The sequence below is a fragment of the Vollenhovia emeryi genome, unplaced genomic scaffold (assembly GCF_000949405.1).
Source record: "Vollenhovia emeryi isolate VEMERY1.0 unplaced genomic scaffold, V.emery_V1.0 DF939181.1, whole genome shotgun sequence".
NCBI lineage: Eukaryota > Metazoa > Arthropoda > Insecta > Hymenoptera > Formicidae > Vollenhovia > Vollenhovia emeryi.
Window position 1 is genome coordinate 815,654 of NW_011967185.1, and position 23,497 is coordinate 839,150.

At 39.5% G+C, this 23,497-nt stretch overlaps 6 protein-coding genes across 12 annotated transcripts in view; 4 read left to right on the forward strand and 2 right to left on the reverse strand.

The window, feature by feature from the left end:
- The window catches only part of LOC105563003 (bromodomain adjacent to zinc finger domain protein 1A), a 14,992-nt gene extending 5,851 nt beyond the window's left edge, over nt 1-9,141 (forward strand). Inside the window, exons 2-14 of one of the 4 annotated variants that reach the window (XM_012014239.1) lie at nt 1,111-1,249; nt 1,338-1,552; nt 1,629-1,839; nt 2,180-2,406; nt 2,486-3,159; nt 3,234-3,710; nt 4,220-4,713; nt 4,832-5,605; nt 5,691-5,917; nt 5,994-6,169; nt 6,351-6,464; nt 7,254-7,602; nt 8,224-9,141. In XM_012014239.1, the coding sequence (XP_011869629.1) occupies nt 1,111-1,249; nt 1,338-1,552; nt 1,629-1,839; nt 2,180-2,406; nt 2,486-3,159; nt 3,234-3,710; nt 4,220-4,713; nt 4,832-5,605; nt 5,691-5,917; nt 5,994-6,169; nt 6,351-6,464; nt 7,254-7,602; nt 8,224-8,407 (4,261 nt within the window). In that variant the 3' untranslated portion in view covers nt 8,408-9,141. Of the gene's footprint in view, nt 1-1,110; nt 1,250-1,337; nt 1,553-1,628; nt 1,840-2,179; nt 2,407-2,485; nt 3,160-3,233; nt 3,711-4,219; nt 4,714-4,831; nt 5,606-5,690; nt 5,918-5,993; nt 6,170-6,350; nt 6,465-7,253; nt 7,603-8,211 lie in introns of all 4 variants that reach the window. The other 3 variants (XM_012014237.1, XM_012014238.1, XM_012014240.1) reach the window with 3 other exon arrangements.
- A 362-nt stretch (nt 9,142-9,503) lies between these two features.
- LOC105563004 lies at nt 9,504-10,540 on the reverse strand. The gene is made up of 3 exons (XM_012014241.1): nt 10,426-10,540; nt 9,739-9,913; nt 9,504-9,660 (listed from the first exon to the last, which is right to left on the reverse strand). Exons 2-3 carry the CDS (start codon nt 9,902-9,904, stop codon nt 9,587-9,589), a joined length of 240 nt encoding a protein of 79 aa, XP_011869631.1. The 5' UTR covers nt 9,905-9,913; nt 10,426-10,540; the 3' UTR covers nt 9,504-9,586.
- A 315-nt stretch (nt 10,541-10,855) lies between these two features.
- On the reverse strand, nt 10,856-16,457 carry LOC105563005 (signal recognition particle receptor subunit alpha homolog). Of its 2 annotated transcripts, XM_012014242.1 has the most exons (8): nt 16,155-16,457; nt 15,040-15,409; nt 14,195-14,236; nt 13,879-14,020; nt 13,527-13,665; nt 12,627-13,159; nt 12,024-12,438; nt 10,856-11,351 (listed from the first exon to the last, which is right to left on the reverse strand). In XM_012014242.1, the coding sequence occupies exons 1-8, from the start codon at nt 16,269-16,271 to the stop codon at nt 11,226-11,228; spliced, it is 1,884 nt and encodes a 627-aa protein (XP_011869632.1). In that variant the 5' UTR covers nt 16,272-16,457; the 3' UTR covers nt 10,856-11,225. The 2 variants fall into 2 exon arrangements, with proteins under 2 accessions (XP_011869632.1, XP_011869633.1); XM_012014243.1 differs by lacking the exon at nt 14,195-14,236.
- Nucleotides 16,458-16,753: 296 nt separating this feature from the next.
- LOC105563006 lies at nt 16,754-20,172 on the forward strand. 2 transcript variants are annotated; one of them, XM_012014245.1, is made up of 3 exons: nt 16,754-16,832; nt 18,174-18,266; nt 18,324-20,172. In XM_012014245.1, the coding sequence occupies exon 3, from the start codon at nt 18,330-18,332 to the stop codon at nt 19,977-19,979; it is 1,650 nt and encodes a 549-aa protein (XP_011869635.1). In that variant the 5' UTR covers nt 16,754-16,832; nt 18,174-18,266; nt 18,324-18,329; the 3' UTR covers nt 19,980-20,172. The 2 variants fall into 2 exon arrangements, with proteins under 2 accessions (XP_011869635.1, XP_011869634.1); XM_012014244.1 differs by lacking the exon at nt 16,754-16,832 and adding an exon at nt 17,303-17,377.
- Nucleotides 16,974-20,172, forward strand: LOC105563007. The gene is made up of 2 exons (XM_012014246.1): nt 16,974-17,336; nt 19,996-20,172. The coding sequence occupies exons 1-2, from the start codon at nt 16,988-16,990 to the stop codon at nt 20,010-20,012; spliced, it is 366 nt and encodes a 121-aa protein (XP_011869636.1). The 5' UTR covers nt 16,974-16,987; the 3' UTR covers nt 20,013-20,172.
- Nucleotides 20,173-20,870: 698 nt separating this feature from the next.
- Nucleotides 20,871-23,192, forward strand: LOC105563008 (coatomer subunit epsilon). Of its 2 annotated transcripts, none has more exons than XM_012014247.1 (3): nt 20,871-21,082; nt 21,512-22,000; nt 22,111-23,192. In XM_012014247.1, the coding sequence occupies exons 1-3, from the start codon at nt 20,972-20,974 to the stop codon at nt 22,417-22,419; spliced, it is 909 nt and encodes a 302-aa protein (XP_011869637.1). In that variant the 5' UTR covers nt 20,871-20,971; the 3' UTR covers nt 22,420-23,192. The 2 variants fall into 2 exon arrangements, with proteins under 2 accessions (XP_011869637.1, XP_011869638.1); XM_012014248.1 differs by lacking the exon at nt 20,871-21,082 and adding an exon at nt 21,151-21,402.
- Nucleotides 23,193-23,497: the final 305 nt, after the last annotated feature.

A 23,497-nucleotide genomic window follows, 5' to 3' on the forward strand; every position in this document is an offset into this window, starting at 1 on the left:
ATTTTTTGGGGCATTAGTTTGGGCATTGGGCCTTGCTTGAGCATTATAAAGATAAAATAGGACACTAATTGTAAGATAAAGTAATGGGCATTAGTGGGCATTGGTGTACAAGATTCTGGCCAGCGGTTTCCCCCTCGTAAAATGTATGGTAAAATTAAAAAAAAACCTCATAAAATCCTTCGAAATGCCACGTCCCACGATTACATGATTTTCAGGGTGAATTTTAAGTGAAATTTCTTCCCGTGTAGCGTAACTAGTAGGTCCACTTTCTGTCAACCCCTTTGATCTCTGCGGTCCCGATCACGTTTTATTCCGCCGTGTACTCGGGCAGAATCCAACGACGTGTGCGTGTGTGTGTGAACGTACTCGTCAAAGCCACACTACCACACGTACGACTTTTCTCTCATTGGTCTGCCCAGAACAATGTCGGATGCGCAGAAGGGGTAGACGCGAAACGAAACGATTGGCGAAGCGAACCTACTAGTTGTATTGTGTATAAATACTGAAATACTTTCAAAAGTGAGAAAACGCGAGTTTGAGAAAACGAATTGACGATCGGCAAACTCGGGGAAACGGTTATTACCCGCATCTATGGTTACTGCATTACGTTGACAAACGCCAGAGTTTTTTTATCGTCATCTCGGTAACTTGAGAGTGTCGCTCAATACACCGTGTTGTTCCGCCAAAGGCGACTTTCTTTTTTAAATCGTAGATATTTTTTTGTTCGGATAAGAGTCCACTCGGTCGATGTTAAAGATTTGCATTTACATTATTTGCATCGACAATTGTGCGGTAGATAATGATAAGCGAAGACGAATCGTTGTTCCTTGTTGCTCCTTATTGTTGTTTCACGCAGTAAGATTTTTATAGACACGTGTGAACAATTTAACAGATACGATTACAATACATGAATGTATAAGCACGTACAAATTTATTGAATTGACTTGTTTTCATTAAAAAGTAAAAACTTTTTAATCGTTGACTTTAATTGGTTGTCTTTCGAAACTTGTGTGTACATTTTGAGAATTTAGTAATTCAAGTTAATTTTTTAATTGATTTTCTTTCACGTGAATTAAATTGCGGTAAACATTTGCGTGCTTTTCGTTGCAGTGAATTTTGCGAGCGGATCATCTTATGCAACTCCCTCATATGGTCGTGCAGTATCACAGGCAAGACCAATATGACATTTGAGGAAGCTCTGCAGTGCGAGGAAAATGCGAAGAGGAGCTTGAAAGAATTTCCAATGGAGGTACGGTATAATTTTACGTAATCTACGTTGACTCAACGTTGATATCCTTCGTAAAAATTAAAGCGTGTCCCGTATTTTTCTTTTTCAGCTGCGGATTCCTATACTGTATCTCGCCAGTAAAACAAACAGGTCTTCTTTCAACGAGATGATCGAGGATGTTTACCAGTTTGCGAGAGACCGCTACTTTGTAGGGGAAATGGTAGAGGCCAGCTTTACCGAGGACGCCTGGTGCAACTGCCACGTTCTTCAAGTTATTGTACCCACGGAACAGCAAGTTAAGGCATATATGAACGAAAATGGCAGGTGAGTAAATCAATTCAATTACCGTTAAGTCCTTTCATTTTATTGGGTGTATTTCTACTCTGTGCCGTTGCCTCAGAAGTTTACAGGAACATTATTATCATCCGCCAGCGAAGTTATTTCGTTACGAGGTAGAGCAATTAGATTCTGGTGACTCTGACGTCAGTGAGATTATGATAGTGGAAGCGTCTCAGGTTAGAAGACGAAAGCAGCATTACAGCAGGGACCGTAACAAGATATTTCTTCGTCAACTCTGCGAGCAAAATGATAGCGGTATTTGGGTTGTCAAGGTTAATACAAAATTGTTAATACAAAGTACTGAACGTCTACATGGAGAGAATTTCCTTTTAGAATATATCCTGAAATTATTGTAATCGTGGGACAGCAAGGCATTTCAAAGAATTTTGAGTTCTTTGAAATCTTACCATTTATTTTAACACTAATTATATTTAGTATACATTTTACTAGTAAAATATTTGGTTAACTTTCAAAAAGCTCTCAAAGTTCTCCGAAATGCCATGTTGTTCCAGTATCACGTGATCTTCGGGACAAATTTTGATAGAAAATTTTCTCCGTGCAGAGAAATTCGTGCACTCTCGTAATGTTACTCTTTCTTTTACTGTTACGTAGGAAAGTGTTTTAGAAAAATATGGGATCAACAAAGTGCGTTTTGATACAATATTTGCCGGAACACTCCCAGATTTTACAGTGCGTATGAAAAAGTCGGTCAAGCAGAAGCAAGAGTCTATGGATAAGTTTCTCACCTCGAACGTGTCGAAGCAAAAGGCACTGCAGAAAGCGGATCCTCTGAAAAAAGTGAACGATCCTGGCGTGGTGAAGAAATTTCGGAAACCAAGGTAAGGGTTTATTGAGGCTTCGTTAAAAAAAGATATTTACTTAACATTTTGTAATATCTCCAAAATATTTTGTCAATAGAATGAATGGCAAGTACAAAGAGGAGCTTAAAGCGAAGGCTTTGGAGGAGAAGGCGAAGCGTAAAGAAGAAAGGGCGCTAAAAAGTGAGCGCAAGAAGGAGAAGAAACAAAAGCTGGCGGCTTTAGCGGCGTACATGAAACAGTGGAACAAGCCGAGAGAAGACCTCGAGTGTGAAGATCTTAGTCCCATTCCTGAACCTACTGTTATCAAGTGCAACATACCGAACGAGAAGTTCGGGGATTTCGCCATGATATCTGAGTTTCTTGAATTTTTCAACGAAGAATTGGAAGTGCCTGTGTACTTTCCGGGAGGCTTTAATTTGGAATTATTGGAGAAGGCACTGTTGACCAAAGAAGCGTCCGGCCCTTGGAGCGATCTTTTGCAACTGTTGCTGTCGAATATATTTAAGTACCAGGCTGGTGAAGACAATGAAGTCGATGCCCAAGCGTCCACTCTGTTGGACGACGTTAGCACTTACGAAGACGCATCGTCGATGACGAAAGCTATTAAGCTCGCTACGTTGGCTTCTAGATGGTGCCCGGCTTATCAGGGATGCAAGTTATCAGAGCTCACGTTGGATCACGTAACCCTAAGCGAAATTTTGAGACAACATGTATTGAGCTCTGGAGGACGTATAAGCGAAGCCGCTTCAAAATGGCGATATTCTCAAAAAGGTATGTATAACTTCAGCATCAATTCTATTTAATATCAATATACTTTCTCTATATAAAAAAAAACCTGGTTGTAGGCGGCTATACGAATTTTGATGAACCAGCACTTCTTTTGAGGGTAAATGACGGCTGCCTCTTGCGATTGCTGGGTCACCGAAATGTCTGCGAGCTCGATTTAGATGACAAGATAAAGATCGTCACATGTCTGATCAATCAGTTGCTCACATTCGCATCGATACGCGATGCGATCGAGGAGCGATATGATAAGTTGCATCAAGCGAAGAGGGAATTAAAGTCGTTCTTGCTTGCCGAGCAGAAGAAGGAGAAGGAGGAGAAAGAGAAGATGCGAGAACGTGAGAAGGAGGGAAAGGTTGATGAGGAAGAGCCGAAGCCGAAAAAGATCACGCGTGGTAATTACGAAGAGGGAAAGAAAAGGGAGGACTATGAAAATAAACTGAAGGAACTGCAACAAGCGACGAGGGATGACAAAATGATGATTTATTTAGGTGCGGATAGAGCTCATCGAAGATATTGGAGATTCATATCTATACCAGGTACGTTTCTATATTTTTGTCTCTAAAATATTCAAAACTGAGAATGAAAAACTTAATGTTCTACAGCATTTTATTGGTTGTAATCGGACAACCATCACTTTGTATTTAAAAGCGTTAAATTAACATTAGTTTGTACTATTGTTTTCTCTTTGGCATAATTTTTCTGCTTCAATATCTCTTCGAGGAAAACAATTTTTAATGAAATTGATATGTTAATTTTTTACTTTTTCTTGTGATATTAGATTTCGCAATTTTATTAGAATTAAAATGTTAAATATATGTAAATATATTCAAGTAAATGTACATCATATTGTTTTATTTCGTTATACTTTTGTAATAGTTGCTATTTAAAAAAGTAAGTAAAGCAAGTAATTGTTCTCAGTGTAACTTTCCAATATTACTACTTCCAGAATTTCTGTGATAAAAGTTTATAACACTTCTCATAAGAAAGTTATTGCTGTAATTAATTATTAATTGATCCTGTAGATTATTTCGATTTCTTATTGTAGGATTATTTGTCGAAAATGACGAACGTTGGCCTGGAAATTGTCTTCCCGAGGGCACTCCGCATCATCCAGAGTTGCAGGACAAGGAATCAACCTATGCATATCTGAAAACTAAATTTGAGGACGAGTTCAGTGACAAGGAAAATAATTTCAAGAAATCGAAGAAATCGCCTAAAAAGCCTCTATCCTCGGACAAAAATGGCGTCAAATCGCCACGGAAAGAACTGAGCCCACGGAAGGAATTTACACAAAATCTCACCAATATCAAAAAAAGTTTGGTGCTGTGTACGGGAGAAAAGGATTGTCCCGTCCATTGCAAGCGATCACCAGTAAGATGGAGCTTCTACGGGAATCAAGCAGATATTCAAGCGCTAATAGATAGTTTGAGCACACGGGGTGTCAGGGAGAGCGAGCTTAGAAATAATCTTTTGCAAGAGATGGACAATTTGCTCCTCGTTATCGACGAATCTCCTAAGCACAAATTAAATCCTGAAGTTGTAAGTATACTTTTATTTTATGTATAATACGGCTTATTCGGGTATATATATGTTGCACGTATACTATACCAGTTATGGGCAATTTAAGGACATAAAGTAAATGAATATTCGTATGTAGTTTTCAGACCCCAGTAAAGGGCAAATTAAGGCGGTTAAGAAAAATAAATATGAAAACGCGAACTTGAATTTTCCTTCTGACATGTCAATCGACGATGTCATGGAGTTGACTTTGAGAGATCACATTTTGGACTTCGAAGACAAGATCAACGCGGGTTGTCTAGGATGCCTTAAAATTATCGATCGTGTCGTCTGGAGGAGCGCGATCAACCAGAGAAGTTACGACAAACAGTGTGACAAGTTGATGTGCGCCGGTAGTGAGATAGACATAGATACACCGCCTAATGCTCTGATAGACAAGATAAAGAATGAGGCTAAACACAGTAGACCCGGTACTCCGGACTCCGAGGTTGGAAGTATTAACATAAAGACTTACAAGGACCCAGGAATATACTTGGGTTTACCCGGTGACGACGAAATGGTGCCCGACCCGAGGCAACAGGCGGCCATCAAACAGCTAGCTTGTTCCATCTTGCAGTTGTCACACGCTATAGAACAGAGATACCTACAGAGACCACTGGGGCCCGATCAGAAGGACAAAAAGTGGTCGGGCGAGGAGGCGCGAGAGAGATGGGAGCAATCGCTAATAGCGTCTACGAATTGGTCCCAGTTGTTCGTTCACTTAAGTACCTTGCACAATAGCGTCGCGTGGGACAGAAGCGCGCTGAACGCTCAGTGTCGTATATGTCGAAGGCGCAGGGACGCGGAGAACATGTTGCTGTGCGACGGATGCAACAGGGGACACCATCTCTATTGTCTGAAACCGAAACTTACTGTAATTAATAGTTCGCTATACTTCGCTTCCAGCACAATGGCGATCGACTCACTTGTCATTATTATTTCCTCGTTATTTCCTACAGGCTGTACCACCGGGAGATTGGTTTTGCACAGCGTGCAGGCCGCCAGAGATAAAACCCAAAGAAAAGGCTCAAAAGCGGAAAAGATTCGAGGATGAGATCGAGGAGGACACTATATTGACCAAAGAGACGCGGCACAATCGCGCGAAGCGCGTACCACGGAGCGACGACGAGGGCGACCAGGGCGACCAGGAGGATGATGAAGACGATGAGGACAGCGAGGAAGATATGTGAGTTGTCTCTCTGTAGCATTAAAATTTGTTATCTCGATTATTACTGTTACTTAACTTGTTCTCCTCGTTTCAGAAACACACGGCTAGAGAACCTGTGTGTGTCGTGTAAAAGCGGTGGGAGGCTGATCGCTTGCGACACATGTCCGAATCGTTATCACTTGGAGTGCGTAGAACCGCCATTGTCGAGGGCTCCTAGAGGGAGATGGTCTTGCCACAAGTGCAAGGATAAGAGGAGGAACGCGACGAAAGGTAATGGAGAAACGATAACGGAGGAGTATAACGGGCGGGAGTGTCTCGAGGGCGTTGTTCTTCTGTTGTAACTCGAGAAGAGAAACTTTCCGCGTTTGATGTAGCTCAAAATTAGAGGTATAGACAAGTTGTTATAAGGATATTATATGGAAGTTTCTTAGCGTTGAAATTATGTTGATAGTGAGGGGGCGCGAGAGGGAAAGAGACAAGGAGAGGCTGTGCGCAGCAGCAGCACGCTCTCGCATCCATGGCTTTGCCAAGAGCCTCCTCACTACAGAATCTACAGACTGGGACGGTCTGTATTGTATCCCTTTTTTTACTGTGTGTATTCATATACCTGTGCGTAGCATCACCATGGCCAATCTCTTTTTTTAATTTTCTTTTTGGAAAGCACCGCACGTTAGAAGAATACGTCCATCATCGAGGGGGGTCTGTTCATCATTGATATCTGAATAGTTGTTTTAATAATTCCCTTGATTTTTATCTTGGGGACAGCAGACGAAACTAACCGAGTGAATTATTTACTATAAATCTGTCGGCATTCTTTCACTTCGATTATTTTATTTAAACATTTCTGCATTATTATGTTCTCGGAAAGATATTTTTCTGTTGTTCCAAACAAGGAAAATTTTCGTAAATTAATAAATAATTACTGTAGACTGCAATTAATATAAATCTGGACTGATTGTACAGTGTCCGGTTTTATTGAAATGTAGAAATCTTTTCATTTAAAATAACATTTTCATAGCGAAATACGTAAAATTTTGTAATAATTGAAAGAAAACGTGGCGTGATACATGCACACTCGCACGCATATAATTCTTGGTTGACTTCCGAGTAAAATGGGAGGCTTGTTATGGACAGACCCTGACATAGCATTACATCCCTAGCATGTAAATGCTTGATACATCTTATCATCTTGAAACTTGCAATGAAATCCGTAAGCTATTGCTAACCAATGTGTATACCATATGAATATCATGTATCGATAGAACTTTAGTTTTTAGCATAGACTTCATACGTGATTCCGAATTGAAATGGCAAAGTAGACAGATGTGCTGATGCGAAAATTTTTGTTGTACAGATAGCAGCGCATCGGATGACACTGAACCGAGGCAAACGCGACGTGCGACGAAGAGAGCCGCCGAGATAGAGTACGGAGACAAGAATTCGATTAAGGGATCTATGACTAGATTGCAAGAATTGCTGACCGACATCAAGCATCACAGAGATTCGTGGCCGTTTTTGTCGCCCGTCACGAAGGACGAGGTTCCAGACTATCACGATATCATCTCTAATCCGATGGACTTTGGCACTATCAAGTACAAACTTAACAACGGCGACTACGAGACATTAGATAAATTCTTTACCGATTGTCAGTTAGTCTTTGACAATTGTGGATTGTATAACAAGGAGCACAGCGCTGTATACAAGTAAGTATCAACGTTTTCGTTATCTATTTCACTCAAGTTCGGATGCCAGAGAATACAATGTTGGTTCATGCTGCATAGATGAATCTATTAATGTTTATTAATATAATATATTAATATATGTAATATTAATTTACGTATCTCACTTACATCATTAACAGTAAATATACACATTAATTTTTATTAACACAACTTTATTAATGACAAAGCAATAAATTGGCACTTTTATCTTTTTTTCCTATCACTTGTATACTAATTCAACTCGATGTATATGACAAAATTGTCAATGTAACTGTGTTTCGTGTGATCCGAATTAGATTGATAGAATATCACAAATGTAACGAAATGCAAGTATGAATGCTATAGTACTTTGCAAGATAACACTCGTTACGCAAAAGGCTGCACGTTCGAAATAATTAAATGTGATTGACTATTCTATAATTGTTTAATGGGGGAATTCGTTTTTTCACAAAAATTGCGAACGTGTTAATTCGTCTGTAACTTTTAGTACAATTAATGTTCTTCGATGTTGTTGATGTAAGTAATCTTTGGCCTCCGAACCAGTTTGTGAATACGAATGTAAGGAGCGAGGCTATGTCTCGTTAAAAATAGTTATGTGTATAGTGCAGGTATGCGATTACGCAAATACTTTGAGAAACGCTGCAAAGAGTTAGGCTTGAATTTCGACGAGGCGCTTTTCCAAGATGAACCCAAAATCAAGAGGTCGAGATTGGACAGTAGCGACGTCGAGGAAAACGGCGCGTCAGAGAGCGAGGATGAGGAAATTGAGACGCAGAAGAGGAGATAGGATGAAAAAGATTAGCTCTATATACATATATATATATATTTCATTACGATGCATACTCAAGAAATTTTTATCTAGAGCCGCTCATATTTTATATATTTTGAACTCAGCATATATGTGAATTCGTATACCGATGTTGAGCGGTCGGAAGATTCTGTATGCGGAGGTCAAGGCATTTTGTAAATTGTATATCTTGATTCTTTCGACAGAGTAATATAAAATTACATCACGGTCAATTTACGAAAAATATTGCAATCAATAAGAACCGATTCTGCGGAATCGCCGATGGGAATAAATGACCAAAAAAAAACGTTTTCTCTCCACAGTCGACTTCTTCGAGGCTTGTAATAAAGACGGTACGCAGTATTATTTGCAGGAATACAATATACATAGCCGCACATATACTTTTAGATGTATCGTGCACTCGTAGAGCAAAACGACATATGTAGCCGATTAGTTCTAATCGCTTTGATCAGTACAAGAATAGCATTATTTTCTTCATAGGATGTAAACGAGGAGAGAGATGCTCGATAATATTCTCGCATCGTTCAATTATTTATTATTTTAATTTTATTCACGTAAAGCGGTAATCTTATATATACGCATTACCGTTATAATATTAAGAATCGTTAACTGTATACATGATAAGTCGCACTATAAATTTTGCTTTACTCGAGATCGTCTGTACGCGAGCTTTAATGATAGAATACGAGCACAGCTTTCAAAAGAAAAAAAAAGAGAAGTAAGTTGCAAGAGCATCATCCATAAGAACTCATGTTTGTAGATCCAGACAATAAAATTGGATACTTTTGTACTGCGGGCTCTGTGACTGTCGTCAACTGAGAAACGTTGTTTCAATTGTTCCGCGATGTGTGTAAATTTCGATTTTGCGTCAACGGTACTTATTTCTTTCCCTTTTTAGTTAATTTTTTCAACATTTTTTAATTTCGGACTAGATTTTATTAGCTGTACTAGGTACAAAAAAAGGTGTTCTTTTTAGCAATGTATATTTTATACGATTATTTTGATAACACGAATCTTCAAATAGACTTTTTTTTTAAACAATCCTCTTCTGCCTATCCACAAATCATTTCACACGTGCGATTAAGGATTTATTTCTTCTAATTGGACAGAGAAAGGATTACAATTTCTCAGCGTACATCATTTCTAAGGTCTTTTGTCTCAATGGTGGCCGGTGCCCTCGAACATTTCTCGATGGGTCTTTTCCCACTTCGCAACATTCTCGGGAGCGTACGCTGAAAGCAGAGATAACGAGTGGTACACATGTTCCGTTAAATCGAACAGCCGTCGAGGGACAGTTTCATAAGACTCACATAGTTTTTCGACTTTATAGAAGAACGGCATCGTCACGACCGTGGCTACCAGCATGTATCTGAACAGCCAGCTGTGCTTAATGTAATATTTGTATGGGAACTGAGCGATCTTCGCGGACACGGTGTACGGGTACTTCATGGGTCGAAACGGCGCGCCTTGCGACATGTTGGCCGTCTGTAAACAGATTAACTGTAATTAACGCGAGTAACAATGATTACGCGATAGATTCGCGCTAGAGATCCGTCGGCGCAAGTTTGCGCACACGGTCGAACTGGAAACCTGAAACTCGACGATAATGTCCTTAGCGTCTCAAAACCGCAGCGTTTTTTTTTTACCGTATGTCACAATTTAACGACATCGTGAAAAAATTGCAAACTAGAACTGCAGGTGCTCAGGCACAGATCACCCGCGTGGTAACCTATAAAAATTATGCAAAAGGTTTCCTCTCGTTACAGTTGTAGAGATTATATTAGCGATTAATGTTAGCACAAACGGAATAGTCTTGGAACAGCGCGATTTATATCGACCGACCGCTGTGACGATCCTTGGAAGGAAGAGAATGACGGGCGGACGTGCGACGATTTAACCTCATTTATCGTAGCGAGTTTTACGAATTGTAAGAGAAAACGGCTATCGTGTACTCGGTGCTCCTTTAGTTTCATGCCTGATCATTTTTAATTACTCACTATTTCGGGTTTTACGGCAAAATAACGATGACAACTGCGTGGAGTTATGTAATATATCTATCCTTTTTCGAGTCGTGCGGGATGCGGCACGGGTAAGAAATAATTAGAGCGCAAGCTGTGTCTTCGACGAAGAAGCGCGAGGTCGGAAGAACGAGAACGAGTCTGATTGGCTGCGCCATGCTGCTTCGACGCGTGTGGCGGCGCTTCGTATTCCCGCCCACGTTTACGATTTGCCGAGCGAACGTGCGGTCTATTTTCATTACATCCACGATTTGCCGATCGATGCAAACATTAATTTATTGATAAAACTTTCAAGTAAGTTCCACGCAAAACTTTGTGCAAATAAAGTTTTTCGTACAAGAAACGCGTTTTCTTGAATAAAAAAGCACGGTTGAATCCCGCGATGATCACGTGAAATAAAAGCTACTTCTAAACTGTGAAATATCCAACTTTATTTGACAAATACACCCGTTTGCGGTAACCTAATACAACTGAGAGCGCGATCAGTCTCCTTTCTTTTCCCTACTAGATTCTTTTTTTTTGTATTTTCGTAACAACAGCGCGATTCCTCGCGAAATATTGTACAGTCGGCTTCTTACATTTACTTATCAGACCAGAGTTACTCTATCTTGACTTTCCCTTTAATTCTTATTCCGACGGTCTGGCCAGACAATAATCCAACTCAGTCCCGAAAGTAATACAAGAGCTCGTAATATCGGTGTATAACAAACCTTGAATAAAATCTACGCATGTTACAGATAAAACGCCTGTAGAGGTTTATTATTGCTTGTTAACACTTTTTATTTCATCAAAGCGTGTACCACCGCTTTGGCATTCAATGATTTCAGATCGGTGTAAGTTTGGCCGGTTCCAACGAAAACAATAGGTTGACCAGTGATGTACGTCATTGTGATAGCTGCACCGACCTGCAAATAATCGTGAGAAACAATCGTAAATGAAAATTAAGATGAAAACACATTTTTTATGTATACTGTATATGTATGTGGTCTGTTGTATTTTATATAATAATGGACGAAAGGAGAGTTTGCTTATTGTCACCGGTAATGATTAAAAATAGAGACGGAAAACTTATAGTCAACCCAACTGGCTAGTTATTTAATTAGTTTATTATACAACGTTTCGACCCTATTCTTTTGGGTCCTTTTCGAGTGATACTGCAAATCAACAACAACAACGCAATTATAAAATAATGTAGGTTAATGCCAGTTGGGTTGACTATAAGTTTCCCGTCTCAATTTTTAATCATTACTGGTGACAATAAGCAAACTCTCCTTTCGTTTCTTTTGAATACCTCAAAAAGTGTTAGGCAAATCAAAAAATGTCTCGGACAAAAGTTGTTCATATTAATTAGTAGAATAAGATAGTTTAATAAACAATAGAGGGTTCCATTAAAAAAATTGAAGGTAACCTTCGCGTGACCTTCAAATGACTATCCAAGGTCAAGTCAATGGCACCACCTTATGTTCCCCTTCGAACCAAACAACTATTGTTTGAAACGTTTTTCCGTATCTTTCGTATTTTTGGAGATATTTGCGTGGATCATTAAAAATGCGACACCCTGTATGTATAAAACTTACTTTATCATCGATCGTATCGAATTTCGTCAAGACGATACCGTCGATCATATGAGGATTGGCAGATTGACTGTAGTCAGCCAAGGCCTGATTGAATTTCACCAGCTGATCCACAGCCTCGTTGCCGACGAGGGCCTCCCCAACGAATAATACCAAGTCTGGCTCATTCACTTTAATCAGCTTTGCCAGAGCTCGCATCAACGGTTCATTGTCCTGCATTCTACCGGCAGTGTCGACCAGGACAATGTCAATCCTGGAATCCTTCGCAAAGCGTATCGCTTCCATGGCGATACCCGCGGCATCCTTGCCGTAACCCTTCTCGTATAGCTGCACCATCGATTGATTCCCGTGCTTCTCTGGTGGATGTAGAGCGTTGAGGTGTCGCATATGTGTCCTCAGTTGCTCGACAGCTCCAGCTCTGAATCACAAAATTATTGTTATTACAGGCACTTAATTATTTAAGTACACTTTAACTTGCTAGTATAGAGATATATTAAAGGTGACGAATTATATTTTAGAAAACATTTAATATCAAAGAAGTATATGTGTGCGTACATATATGTAAAAAAAACCTACTAGCATGTTTTGTCAATAACGCTGATTTACCTGAATGTGTCACATGCGGCTATCAACACGCGGAAATTATTTTCTATCAACCAGAAGCAGATTTTGGCCAAATTCGTCGACTTGCCGACACCATTGACACCACAGAAAGTCATCACGTAAGGCCTGTTACTCTTCTTCGCTTCTAGAGCGTCTCGAAGAATATCGATTCTCCTCTTGGGCGACAGTATCTGTACCAAGGCGTCCGTCAGGGTGGCCTTGATAGTGTTTGCCACGCTGTCAAAGGTGCCAAGTACTTTTCCTTCCAGCTTTGTGCCGACAGAATCGCACAACTTCTGCGCGATGTCCGCGGCGACATTCTTAGTGATCAAATGATCCTTCAGTTTCTCCAAAACCGGCAACATGTCCTCCTGCTTTAGAGATTTGCTGCCCACCAGACTCTTGAACATGGAGAACATACTCGTTTTCTTCTGCATCTGTTGCTTGGATTGCTCAAACTCTTCCTCGTCCGAACTATCCTCAGATTCGCTGTTCACCTCGAGATCGCGTATACCACCTTTCATCTGTCCAACTAGCTACAGGAAGCAATAAAAATGTAAGTGAACAGCATAAATGGTGAAAATATAAATGACAAATTTCAATTTTCTCGCCTAAAAGTCAGTTTATTCAATGTATTTTTACCTCTTTCGCATTTTTCTTTATTTTATGTCAAATATTTCTTTCTTTGATCTGTCGTAGTAAGAATTAACTCGTTCCATATTCACTAATGATAATATAAAAATTTTATTTCGTACACGATTTTTCAGAAATAAAAACAAATAGAATCCGATTATCAGTCGGATGATATTAACTTGACCGAAGAAATTTATAAGACTCTCAATTTAATAAAATAAGAAACTTTTCAATAAACTCGATACTAAAGTATAAAAGAAAAAATATTACAGCTGTATTGGCTGCCACGTAATCATCATTTTCTTCGGGCTTGTCTCTAGTTCGCTCTAGTGTAGCAAGATCCTTGGTTGTGCCACCCAGTTCCCAGATGCGCGGTTTCTTGCCTGCTTTCTCAGGTTTAGGACTTTTCCTGAGACGATACTTGTTTTTATTACGTTGTTAATTTTTGAATGTTTTTTTTTTATATTACCAATAATGGATCTTTTTCACAAAAATAATATTAAAATGTGAATTGTGTTAAATGTTCAATAGAATTAGTTAAATTGCAATAATTAAAACTTTCCCATTTGGTTAATATGGAGATTACTTTCTCCAATGGATTAAGAAGGGAATATATGCTTACTGCTTGTCAGCTTTCTTCTTTTGCCCCGCCATTTTCTGAGCGAGCTTCATACGATTGGTGATCAGTGTTTCTTCATTGAGTTCCCCATTATGTTCCACTTGCTGCTTCGGCAACTCCTGCTTCGGAATATCCTGAATTTTGGCTACAGCATCAAGATACATTTAATTTAATACACAAAGCATAAGCTAAAAGGAAAAATTCCAAACACTTTAGCAAACTAAAGTTACGTTCGTTAATTGTGTTTTCTTCACGCAATATCATGCATAATACTCGACACAGCACACCAGCATGCAAGGATTTGGTGGAGGCCACTTACTATGATATTCCCCATTACAGTTATTCGCTTTCTTCTTTTTACCTAGAAGCGAAGAAAATCCCTGTTGCTTTAGCATCCAGATCGGAAAGGGGAAGATTATCGAGTAAAAGTAGCAATTCCAAATTAAATATTACAGCTTGCTTAGACCTGTTCTACGATACATCGTATGTCGCCGTCGGATGTTGGAAATTTTTCTTCAATTCCTTTGCTACGTTCCGACATCCGACATACGTATTGTGGAACAGGCCTTACTGTTTCATACTACGAAAATAAAATAAGCGCGATTCTCCTACATTTCTACCATACTACACTTCTTTTTTCTCCGAGGACGTTATTATCGCACAACTGTGCTTTATGTAATTTCTGAACTCTTCCCTGAACCTGAATATTATTAATTACTACAAATACGAATCATCCTTTTTGTTATTTCTTCCTCTTAAATTTAGCTTGAACTAACGAGAATAATGTTAGAGAACGTTTAGGCAATGCGAGCCGTCATCCGTTGAAAATGGTGTAAAACAATTTTTTATATTGTATATATCGCATTGGTATTAACAGATTTTGAATCTAAAAAAAAGTATGCTCGAGTCGAATCAAATAAAACGAGTGTAGAAGTAACAATGGAAAAGGAGTCAAGAATTTCAACGGGTGACGGCACACATTGCCTAAACGTTCTCTAACATAACTTTCGTTAATTCACGTTGTTTTGTAGAGGAGCCTTATCTACATTTTCTATCTTAAATTTAGATTGTAAAATTCAAGCTCGTTTCTCGCAAAATTAGATAAAGCTATGTACACCGTTAACGCGTCACAAAGTAATTGCGTGTTATCAATTATTATTATACCAGGCTTCTTATCGTCCTTGTCGTCCTTTCTGTCGATCATACTAGCGACAGTCTTTTTGGATTTTTGACTCTCGTCGAAGGTGCGCATTTGCTTCGGTATCTTAGCCTGTGAGCGCGACCAGTGCTCAGCTCGCTCGAGCACCATACGATAGGCTTGCTCGAACTCGAAGTTGGTAAACCAGCTCGAGCTCTCGAGCTCGTTCTTGAAGCGATCTCTAAACTCTAAGTGGATGTCATTCAGGAACTTGTCCACGTATGATAACTGCAGTATCTTCTGATACGCCACCACAAACACCAGCTCGAACTCGTTGTCGAGTTTATACTGCAGTCGCAGGGAATCATGTTCGAAGCTGTGATTTCCCGTACGTTCCTGAAAAAATTAGCTCTCATGAAGAAGCCTATCTTTTCAAGTCTCGCAGATAGAATGACGGATTTTAATAGCACGCGTGACAAAGAGAACATGAAGATAACAGAAGTTTATTAGTTTAATTTAGTTCTCTTTGATCTTAATATTTTACATAAAAATATATGCATTGACAAGACACTTAACACACGTCGTCTGATTTAGAATGAAGAATTGTTACTCAAACGAGCCTTTCAGAGGAAAATAAAATGGAGGAGGCTTAATTCCTCTTTATAACATCCATTCTCTTAATTTAATCCAATTTTATTTCGCGATACGAGGACTCTTTCGCAGGGCAACCTGTTTTGGCAACTCTAGCCATATGGTGCGTTTAACCTGACGACCTCGTTTTTACCATTACGTACAATTAGTTTGCAACAATTTAAAGAATATCTTAAATGTATATTTTGAAATCGCTTTGCACCAAGCTTTGTATACTTCTATTTTCACACCACTATTCGTGCAAATGACAGATCGAAAGAGAGAGAGAAAGAGAGAGAGAGAGAGAGAAAGAGATTAAGGGCTGAAGATACGAGGACAGAGCACCCGTGATTACGGTATTTGAAGGATAAGAAATAGGATTCCCGTCGGGGAACCGATTGAGCAGATCAGAACGTGAATTTAACGTGAGAAAATTGAGGCGATGCGTCGCGCAATTCGGGGTCAAAGGTCGACTCGTGCCTGTCAGACGATCTACATTTTCGCGACTCACCTGCAGTATAACACTTCTTATCAGGGCATTGACGCTGGGCGCGAAAATCTGTGACGTGCTCTGGAAGCACCAGAGCACTATGCCACCCTTGCTGAATATTGTGAAAAGATCGAGCATGATCGTCACGATGCTTGAACGCGAGAGAGAGAGAGAAAGGGGGGGAGAGAGAAAGAGAGAAAGAGAGAAAGAGAGAGACCGCTTCCCGGGCTCCGGGCACAGCCACACGACGACTTTCGATCTAACCTACTGGCGAAGCGGCTCGTTCAGTTTACACGTCAGACTGGAGTCATCAAAGCGCCAGTGTCGCCAACGTGCTTCGTACAACAACATATAGGCCGCGTTCAGCAGACACAACTGTTGAGCGAGCGCTCAGTGATTTCTTAATATGATTGGCTGGATCTAAAAGTATTAACCAATCATACTGAACGCTCACTCAACAGTTGTGCCTGCTGAACGTGGGCTATTGGATTCGAGCTGCTACGTCACCTCACGCATGCGCACGAAGTCTCCTGTAGCAGACTGTTCCTTGCAATCTCTCTCCCATCACTGTGTGCGGGTTATATCACATTTGCTTTGATTTGCTTTCGGTAGCGTGGAGAGTGAACTCGCTTTGCTTCAGTTTCAGTCTGTCTACAAGCCTTCCGGTTGTATACGGAGCGTTTATGTAATTTCTGAATTGTGGGTTAATTTCTTAAATAATTATTATTGTAAAATGATAATTTTGCAATCCTTGCAGTAAAGCTCAGTATAAATGGTATATTCAACAAACATCCAGTGGTGTTAATGTTCAAAGTCTCGAGTTGAAATCTAAGTTTGAGGTTATTAAAGAACGTATGAGACTCGATATCAAGTGTAACAGGAGGTGGGTGTGCAATTTTCATAAAAGACATGGCATTGTTTCTCGAGCGAGGAACTCTGGGGAATCTTCAGATTCAGAAACGAAAAACATTAACAAAGACCAAGTTATGCCAGAACAGTCTATAAAAGTTGAGAATTTGCCTTCACCCTCAGCTTCACCTCCGATTGGTTCTACGTATTCCAAAATTTTGGAAGGATCTATAAAATTTGAGAATTTCTGTTCAGAATCATGTTCGTCTCCAACCGATGTTTATTGCAATTACATTTGGGAAGAATATGATATAAAATCTGAAGGTGATTCCCCATCACCTGAAGATGATAGATCTTCAGAAAGACTCTCTATCACTATAGTCACAGCAAAATACGTACGTTTCTTCGAATAGTTTATTAATCAACAAAGAATATATATAACGATATAATTAAGATCTTTTGTATTAAGTATAGTTTTGTATATCATATTACAGCTATTATTAAAGGCATTAAGAAAAGATAAAAATGGCATTTTATAACATTATATACAAGAAATATATTAAGATGTGTTATCAGTTTCTGAGCATTAACTTGTTGAAATAACGTATGTTATTTCACTCCAGATTGGGTTATTTAAAATGGAAACATATATATTAAATCCACATTGCTCAAATTTATGAGCTAAAACATAAATATTTTTGGGTTACGACTACATAACACAATTCTTATGATATCTTGTATTTCTTTCATTGTGCATTATACTTGATTTCTCTCCTTCTTTCTCTCTTCTAATATTCAGTATTAATTCTTGGTCCCAACATTCCATACAACACGCATGTCTAAAAGACATCTATAAGACTTCTTTAAGTCGTCTTTTAGATATGTATGTCTGAGAGATGACTTAAAGATGTCTTAGACATGCGTGCTGTATGGGATATTCTTTATGCACGCAGACCTGTAATCCTTGATTTGTTATACGAATTTTTGAATAAACCGGACAAATACAAACAGGGTATATACCCAGGTAGCCAGCTGACGTAACTTGTCGTCATTGTGACGACGCAATGACATTTCTGACGACGTTTCGACGTTAAAATGGCGACAAGGGACGTCAGCTGGCTACCTGGGTATGTAAATATGTACATACCTCAAGTGCCGATACGCGTACGAGTCATGGCATATTTGTTTTAGGTAGCGTGGAATAAACTCGTTGCTTGTATTTCGATTTGAGTCTGCCTCAAAGTCTTCGTGTTGTATACAGCGTTTTCCTGCGATTTCTGAATTGTAAGTTAATTTTTAAAATAATTATTATAATAAATGATAATTTTGCAATCCTTACAGTTTAAAATGGCATCAACCAACAAGGAGGTGAAGAAAAAGCGCGTGTTCATGAGTGTGGTGCAGAAATTAGAGCTAATCAAGAAATTGGAAGAAGGCGTCCCAGTGACGGATATTTGTCAAATTTATGACATAAGTAAACGACACGTCCGGGAAATCCGTAAATTAAAGCCCAAATTGCTAGAGTTTTTATCGACAAACTATATTGGTAGTTCGGAATTATATTGTTCTATATTAAGGAATAAAAAAATCATGAATTTAGGGCGAAATATAAATTTAGATAAAGCTCTGTATGAATGGTATATTGAACAGACATCCAGTGGTATTGTTGTTCAGTATCTCCAGTTGAAATCCATGTGTGGGGCTATGAAAGAACGTATGGGACTCAGTATTAAGAATATCGAGATCTGGCTGCAGAATTTTAGAAAGAGACATGGCATTAGTCTTTCTTTGACCAAGGAAATCTGTAGCGAATCTTCAGATTCAAAAAAGAAAAACATTAACCAAGACCAAGTTATGACAAAAAAATTTTTTAAAGTTGGGAATTTGCCTTCATCCTCGGCTTCACCTCCGATTGCTTCTACAACAAGGAATGAAAAATGGCTACGTGGGCGAAATAAATGTTTAGATAAAGCTCTGTATAAATGGTATATTGAACAGAGATCCAAGGGTGTCAAGGTTCAAAATTTTCAGTTGCAATTTCAGTACGAAGCCTTGAAAAAACGTTTGAGACGCCGTTTTAAGGACGCAACGTGGTTGACCAAGTTTAAAAAGAGACATGGCCTTGTTTTATCTGTGTGCGACAAAATCTGTAGGACATCTTCAAATTCGAAAGAAAAAAATATTAACCAAGACCAAGTTATGCCAGTAGAATTTATAAATGTTGAGAATTTGCCTCCACTCTCACCTTTACCTCCGATTGCTTCTACACATCACATTTCGGAAGGATCTGTAACATGTGAAGGTGTTCCTTTACCCTTATTTCAACCTCCGATTGCTTCTACATGTCACAACGTTTCTAAATTAAATGCTTCTACAAAAAGGGAGAAAGAATACACAATACGTGGGCCAAATAAATATTTAGATAAAGCTCTGCATGTGTGGTATGATCGACAGAGATCCAGTGGTATTGATGTACAAGAACTCCACTTGAAATCTGAGTTTAACGCTCTTGTAAATCGTATACCATGCAAGGTCAATAATGCAGATACGTGGCTGCGGTATTTTAAAGAAAGACATGGCCTTGTTTCTTATTTGGGCGACAAACTCTGCAGGAAATCTTCAGATTCAGAAAAGAAAACAATTCACGAAGACCAAGTTATGCCAGTAGAATTTATAAATGTTGAGAATTTGCCTTCACCCTCAACTTCACTTCCGATTGCTTCTACGCATTACGACATTTTGGAAGAGTCTATAAAAGGCGAAGGTTTCCCTTCACCCTTATTTCCGCCTCCAATTGCTTCTACATGTCACAACATTTCGAAAGAGCCCATAAAAGTTGAGAATTTGCCTTCACCTTCATCTTCACCTCCAATTACTTCTACACCGTTCAAAATTTTGGAAGAATGTATAAAAGTTGAGAATGTCTCTTCAACCGACGTCTATCACAATTACGTTTGGGAAGAATATAATATAAAATCTGAAGGCGATTCCCCATAACCTGAAGATGATAAATCTTCAGATGATAAATAAAGACTCATTGTCACTGAAGTAACAGCAAAATATATGTTTCTTCGACTACTTTGTTAATCAACAAAGAATAATTCATGATGATGTAACAATTTTATATTGTATAGTTTTGTATACCATATTTAAGCTATTTTACATTAAAGACATTAAGAAATAATAAAAATGGCATTTTATAATATTATTATATACAAAAAATACATTAAGATATGTGTCATAAAGTTCGGGGCGTTAACTTGTATGTATAATTTCATTACTTCAGATTGGATTATATGAAATGGAGAAAGTTTGTACAAAAGTATTTTTCTTCTCTATTAACGAAAGTCTCTTATCTGTCGACTGTCCATTTATGCGCAACCAGAGAGAAACCTAAGAACGGCCACGCCGGCGTTTTGCCTGTACATAGCAAACTTAAACATTTTGTCTTAGAACTTCGAGACGGTCAGTTTAAATTTAATTAGTCTTACTTTGCACGTATTAAGGTAAAGAATAAACTGCAAAAATTTGAAACAATTCTCACGTAAATGATTTTACAAAATAACTACCTTAAATAATGCAAACATAAATTAACCGCCCAGAAACTTAATCCGGAGAACACGCGTATCTAAAAGACATCTTTAAGACGTCTATTAGACGTCTTATGTCTAAAAGACGTTTAATAGACGTCTTAAAGATGCCTTTTAGACGCGCATGTTCTCTGGGATCCCCTAAAATGTGATTTTGCCGTGGATGCGTGCGTATAGATTTGAACACGGCATCAGTTTTCCCACTCGTTGTCACGTGACTTATGTTGGCTTGCCAGATCCAGATTGTTGACGTCGCGCGATAGTTCGCGCACGCGCGAAAATCCGAGTTCATTTCTCCACACTGCGCCTCGCGGCCTCACTGCGCCTGACTGCAGTGACTGCGCCCGATACTAGCGGCTTGTGTCGGCACATAGCCTGTATCGCGACTCCGGGGCGACAATGAGCGACAAGATGGCACGTCAGCAGGATTTCAACGATCTCTTCAATGTGAGAAATAATTTCTACATCGGCAACTACCAGCAGTGCATCAACGAGGCGCAGAAGATCAAGGTGATGGTCGTCCCGTCCCGACGATGATGTCTCGCGACGACGCCACGCGCTGCCTCGTTTGAATTCCCAACGTGGGCGGCTGTCATTTGCCATTCCTTCTGGCTCGTTCGTCTCCGCCAACATTTCCTCGATACACCGTCGTGCTGCTTTTTTTAAAGAACACACGCTGCACAACTTTTCCTGTTGCGTCGCGCTTGAAAAATGAAACGGAACTTGGTCGCTATCGAAATGGTCGATATTGTTTCTAGAGCCCAGACGAGAGAGTCGGTGATAAATAACAGATTTGAATCTGCACGCGAAAGAAAAGTTCATTTAATTATGCAAGTAAAAATATATGTACAGTATATTGTTCGCGCCGGGTTTTAATAATACATCGCTTGATTTGTGAAGTAAATTCCGTCTCACAATTGTACTCGTCTCTTTCCACAGACATCCGTTCCAAAAGTGGCCATGGAGCGTGACGTCTTCCTTTATCGCGCGTACATAGCGCAGAGGAAGTTCCGCGTGGTGCTGGACGAGATCAACAATTCGTCCCCGCCGGAATTGCAGCCGCTCAAGACCCTGGCCGACTACTTTGCCAATCCGCATCGCCGGGAGGCGATAGTGGCCGAGCTGGACAAGGAGACGAAGAACATAAATTACGACAACCACAATCTCCTGATCGTGGCCGCGACCGTTTACTACCACGAGAAAAATCTGGAGGCCGCCCACCGAGTGATATGCCCTGCCGACAATCTGGAGTGCATGGCGTTGACGTTACAGATATACCTCAAGATGGACCGTCTGGATCTGGCCCGCAAGGAGCTCAAGGCAATGCAGGAGAAGGACGACGACGACACCTTGACTCAGCTCGCTCAGGCGTGGATAAACATCAGCAGCGGTGGCGACAAGCTGCAGGATGCTTATTACATATTTCAGGTGAGCGAAAACGAATCGTTGATCCCGCGAATACCCTCAAATGTCCACTCGCCTCACCTGAACGGTCGCCTGATGTTTTTTCCACTGACGTTGCTGTTGAATTCTTTCAGGAAATGATCGACAAGTATTCCAGCACGAGCATGCTGCTCAACGGCCAGGCCACTTGCTTCATCGGACAGGCCAAGTACGAGGAGGCGGAGACGGCCTTGCAAGAAGCTCTCGATAAAGATAGTAATAATCCGGATACGCTGATCAATATGATAGTCCTGTCGCAGCATATGGGCAAACCGCCGGAAGTGGCGAATCGTTACCTAAGTCAGTTGAAGGACTCGCACTTGGAGCATCCGTTCGTCAAGGAATACCTGCAGAAGGAAATTGAATTCCATAGGCTTAAAGAACAGTATTCATCCTCCGCCTGAGTACCCCTCACCAGATTATGGCATTCCGTGGGATAAGATCGATCGAGTATTGACTACGAATAGGATCCAAGTGGACTAAGCAAGTTTGACTCCGTCGAAAGTGTCCGATGAACAAGGCTTCTCCTCTTTAGCCGAAGTACTTTTCTTCCGAAGCTGAAGTATCCAGATAGACCTCCGATATATAACTTGCAGTGGCATTTCAGATCTTTAATTGAAAAATATACATCTTTCAATTGTGTATTTCGTTTTTGTTCAGAGCGAGTCGAAGCCTGTCCATGTAACATTAACTCATAGGGTTTTGAAAATACACTTTTAGGATGATGCGGTTGCATATATTGGGACTTCATTCCAACTATCTCTCGCGGAATAGAAAACGCGCAGTTTTCCTAAATAGACGTCTTGTTCGTAGACGAACATGTTGCTCTGCAATATTAAAACATTTTGTTTTTATATTAAACTAGATATATATAGATATATATGCCGGCAGAAAGTAGATAGGTATAGGCAAAGTTATACGGATGATGGAAACGTTCGAAATTGCGAGACGTACGTGATTGCAAAGTTACCCATTTTATCCTGATGTTACACTTTCACATAATCACAAAACAATATGGCTGCCATTTTATAAAATTACAAATTATTATCGAAACTAGAGACCATTTCATAAAGCGTGAGTAAGCATCTCTTCATACATTATTCGTATCACCAGTTTAAAGATGTAATAGTTAGGCGAAATATTAAAATAAAATATTTCGTACACGATGAATACGCAAGAACCAGGAAATGTCATTTTTAATTTCCAAATTACCCTTTAATATTTGTAAATATCCTCGTTATAAAAGTAACTTATTATAATTAACTTGTAAAAATAAATTGTTAATTATTACTAATTGTACTCTTGTATAGAACCTAGCCTAGCCCATTAGTTAATCTTCCTTCTAGTTCTAGTTTCCGCAACAAGCTTATAAATTCATCTCGTAAACATACACGCGACTCAAATTTCTAAAGCTTAATTTACAATTTATAAAATATATAATACAAAAGTGATTATATATTTGAGAATTTCATGTAAACGAGA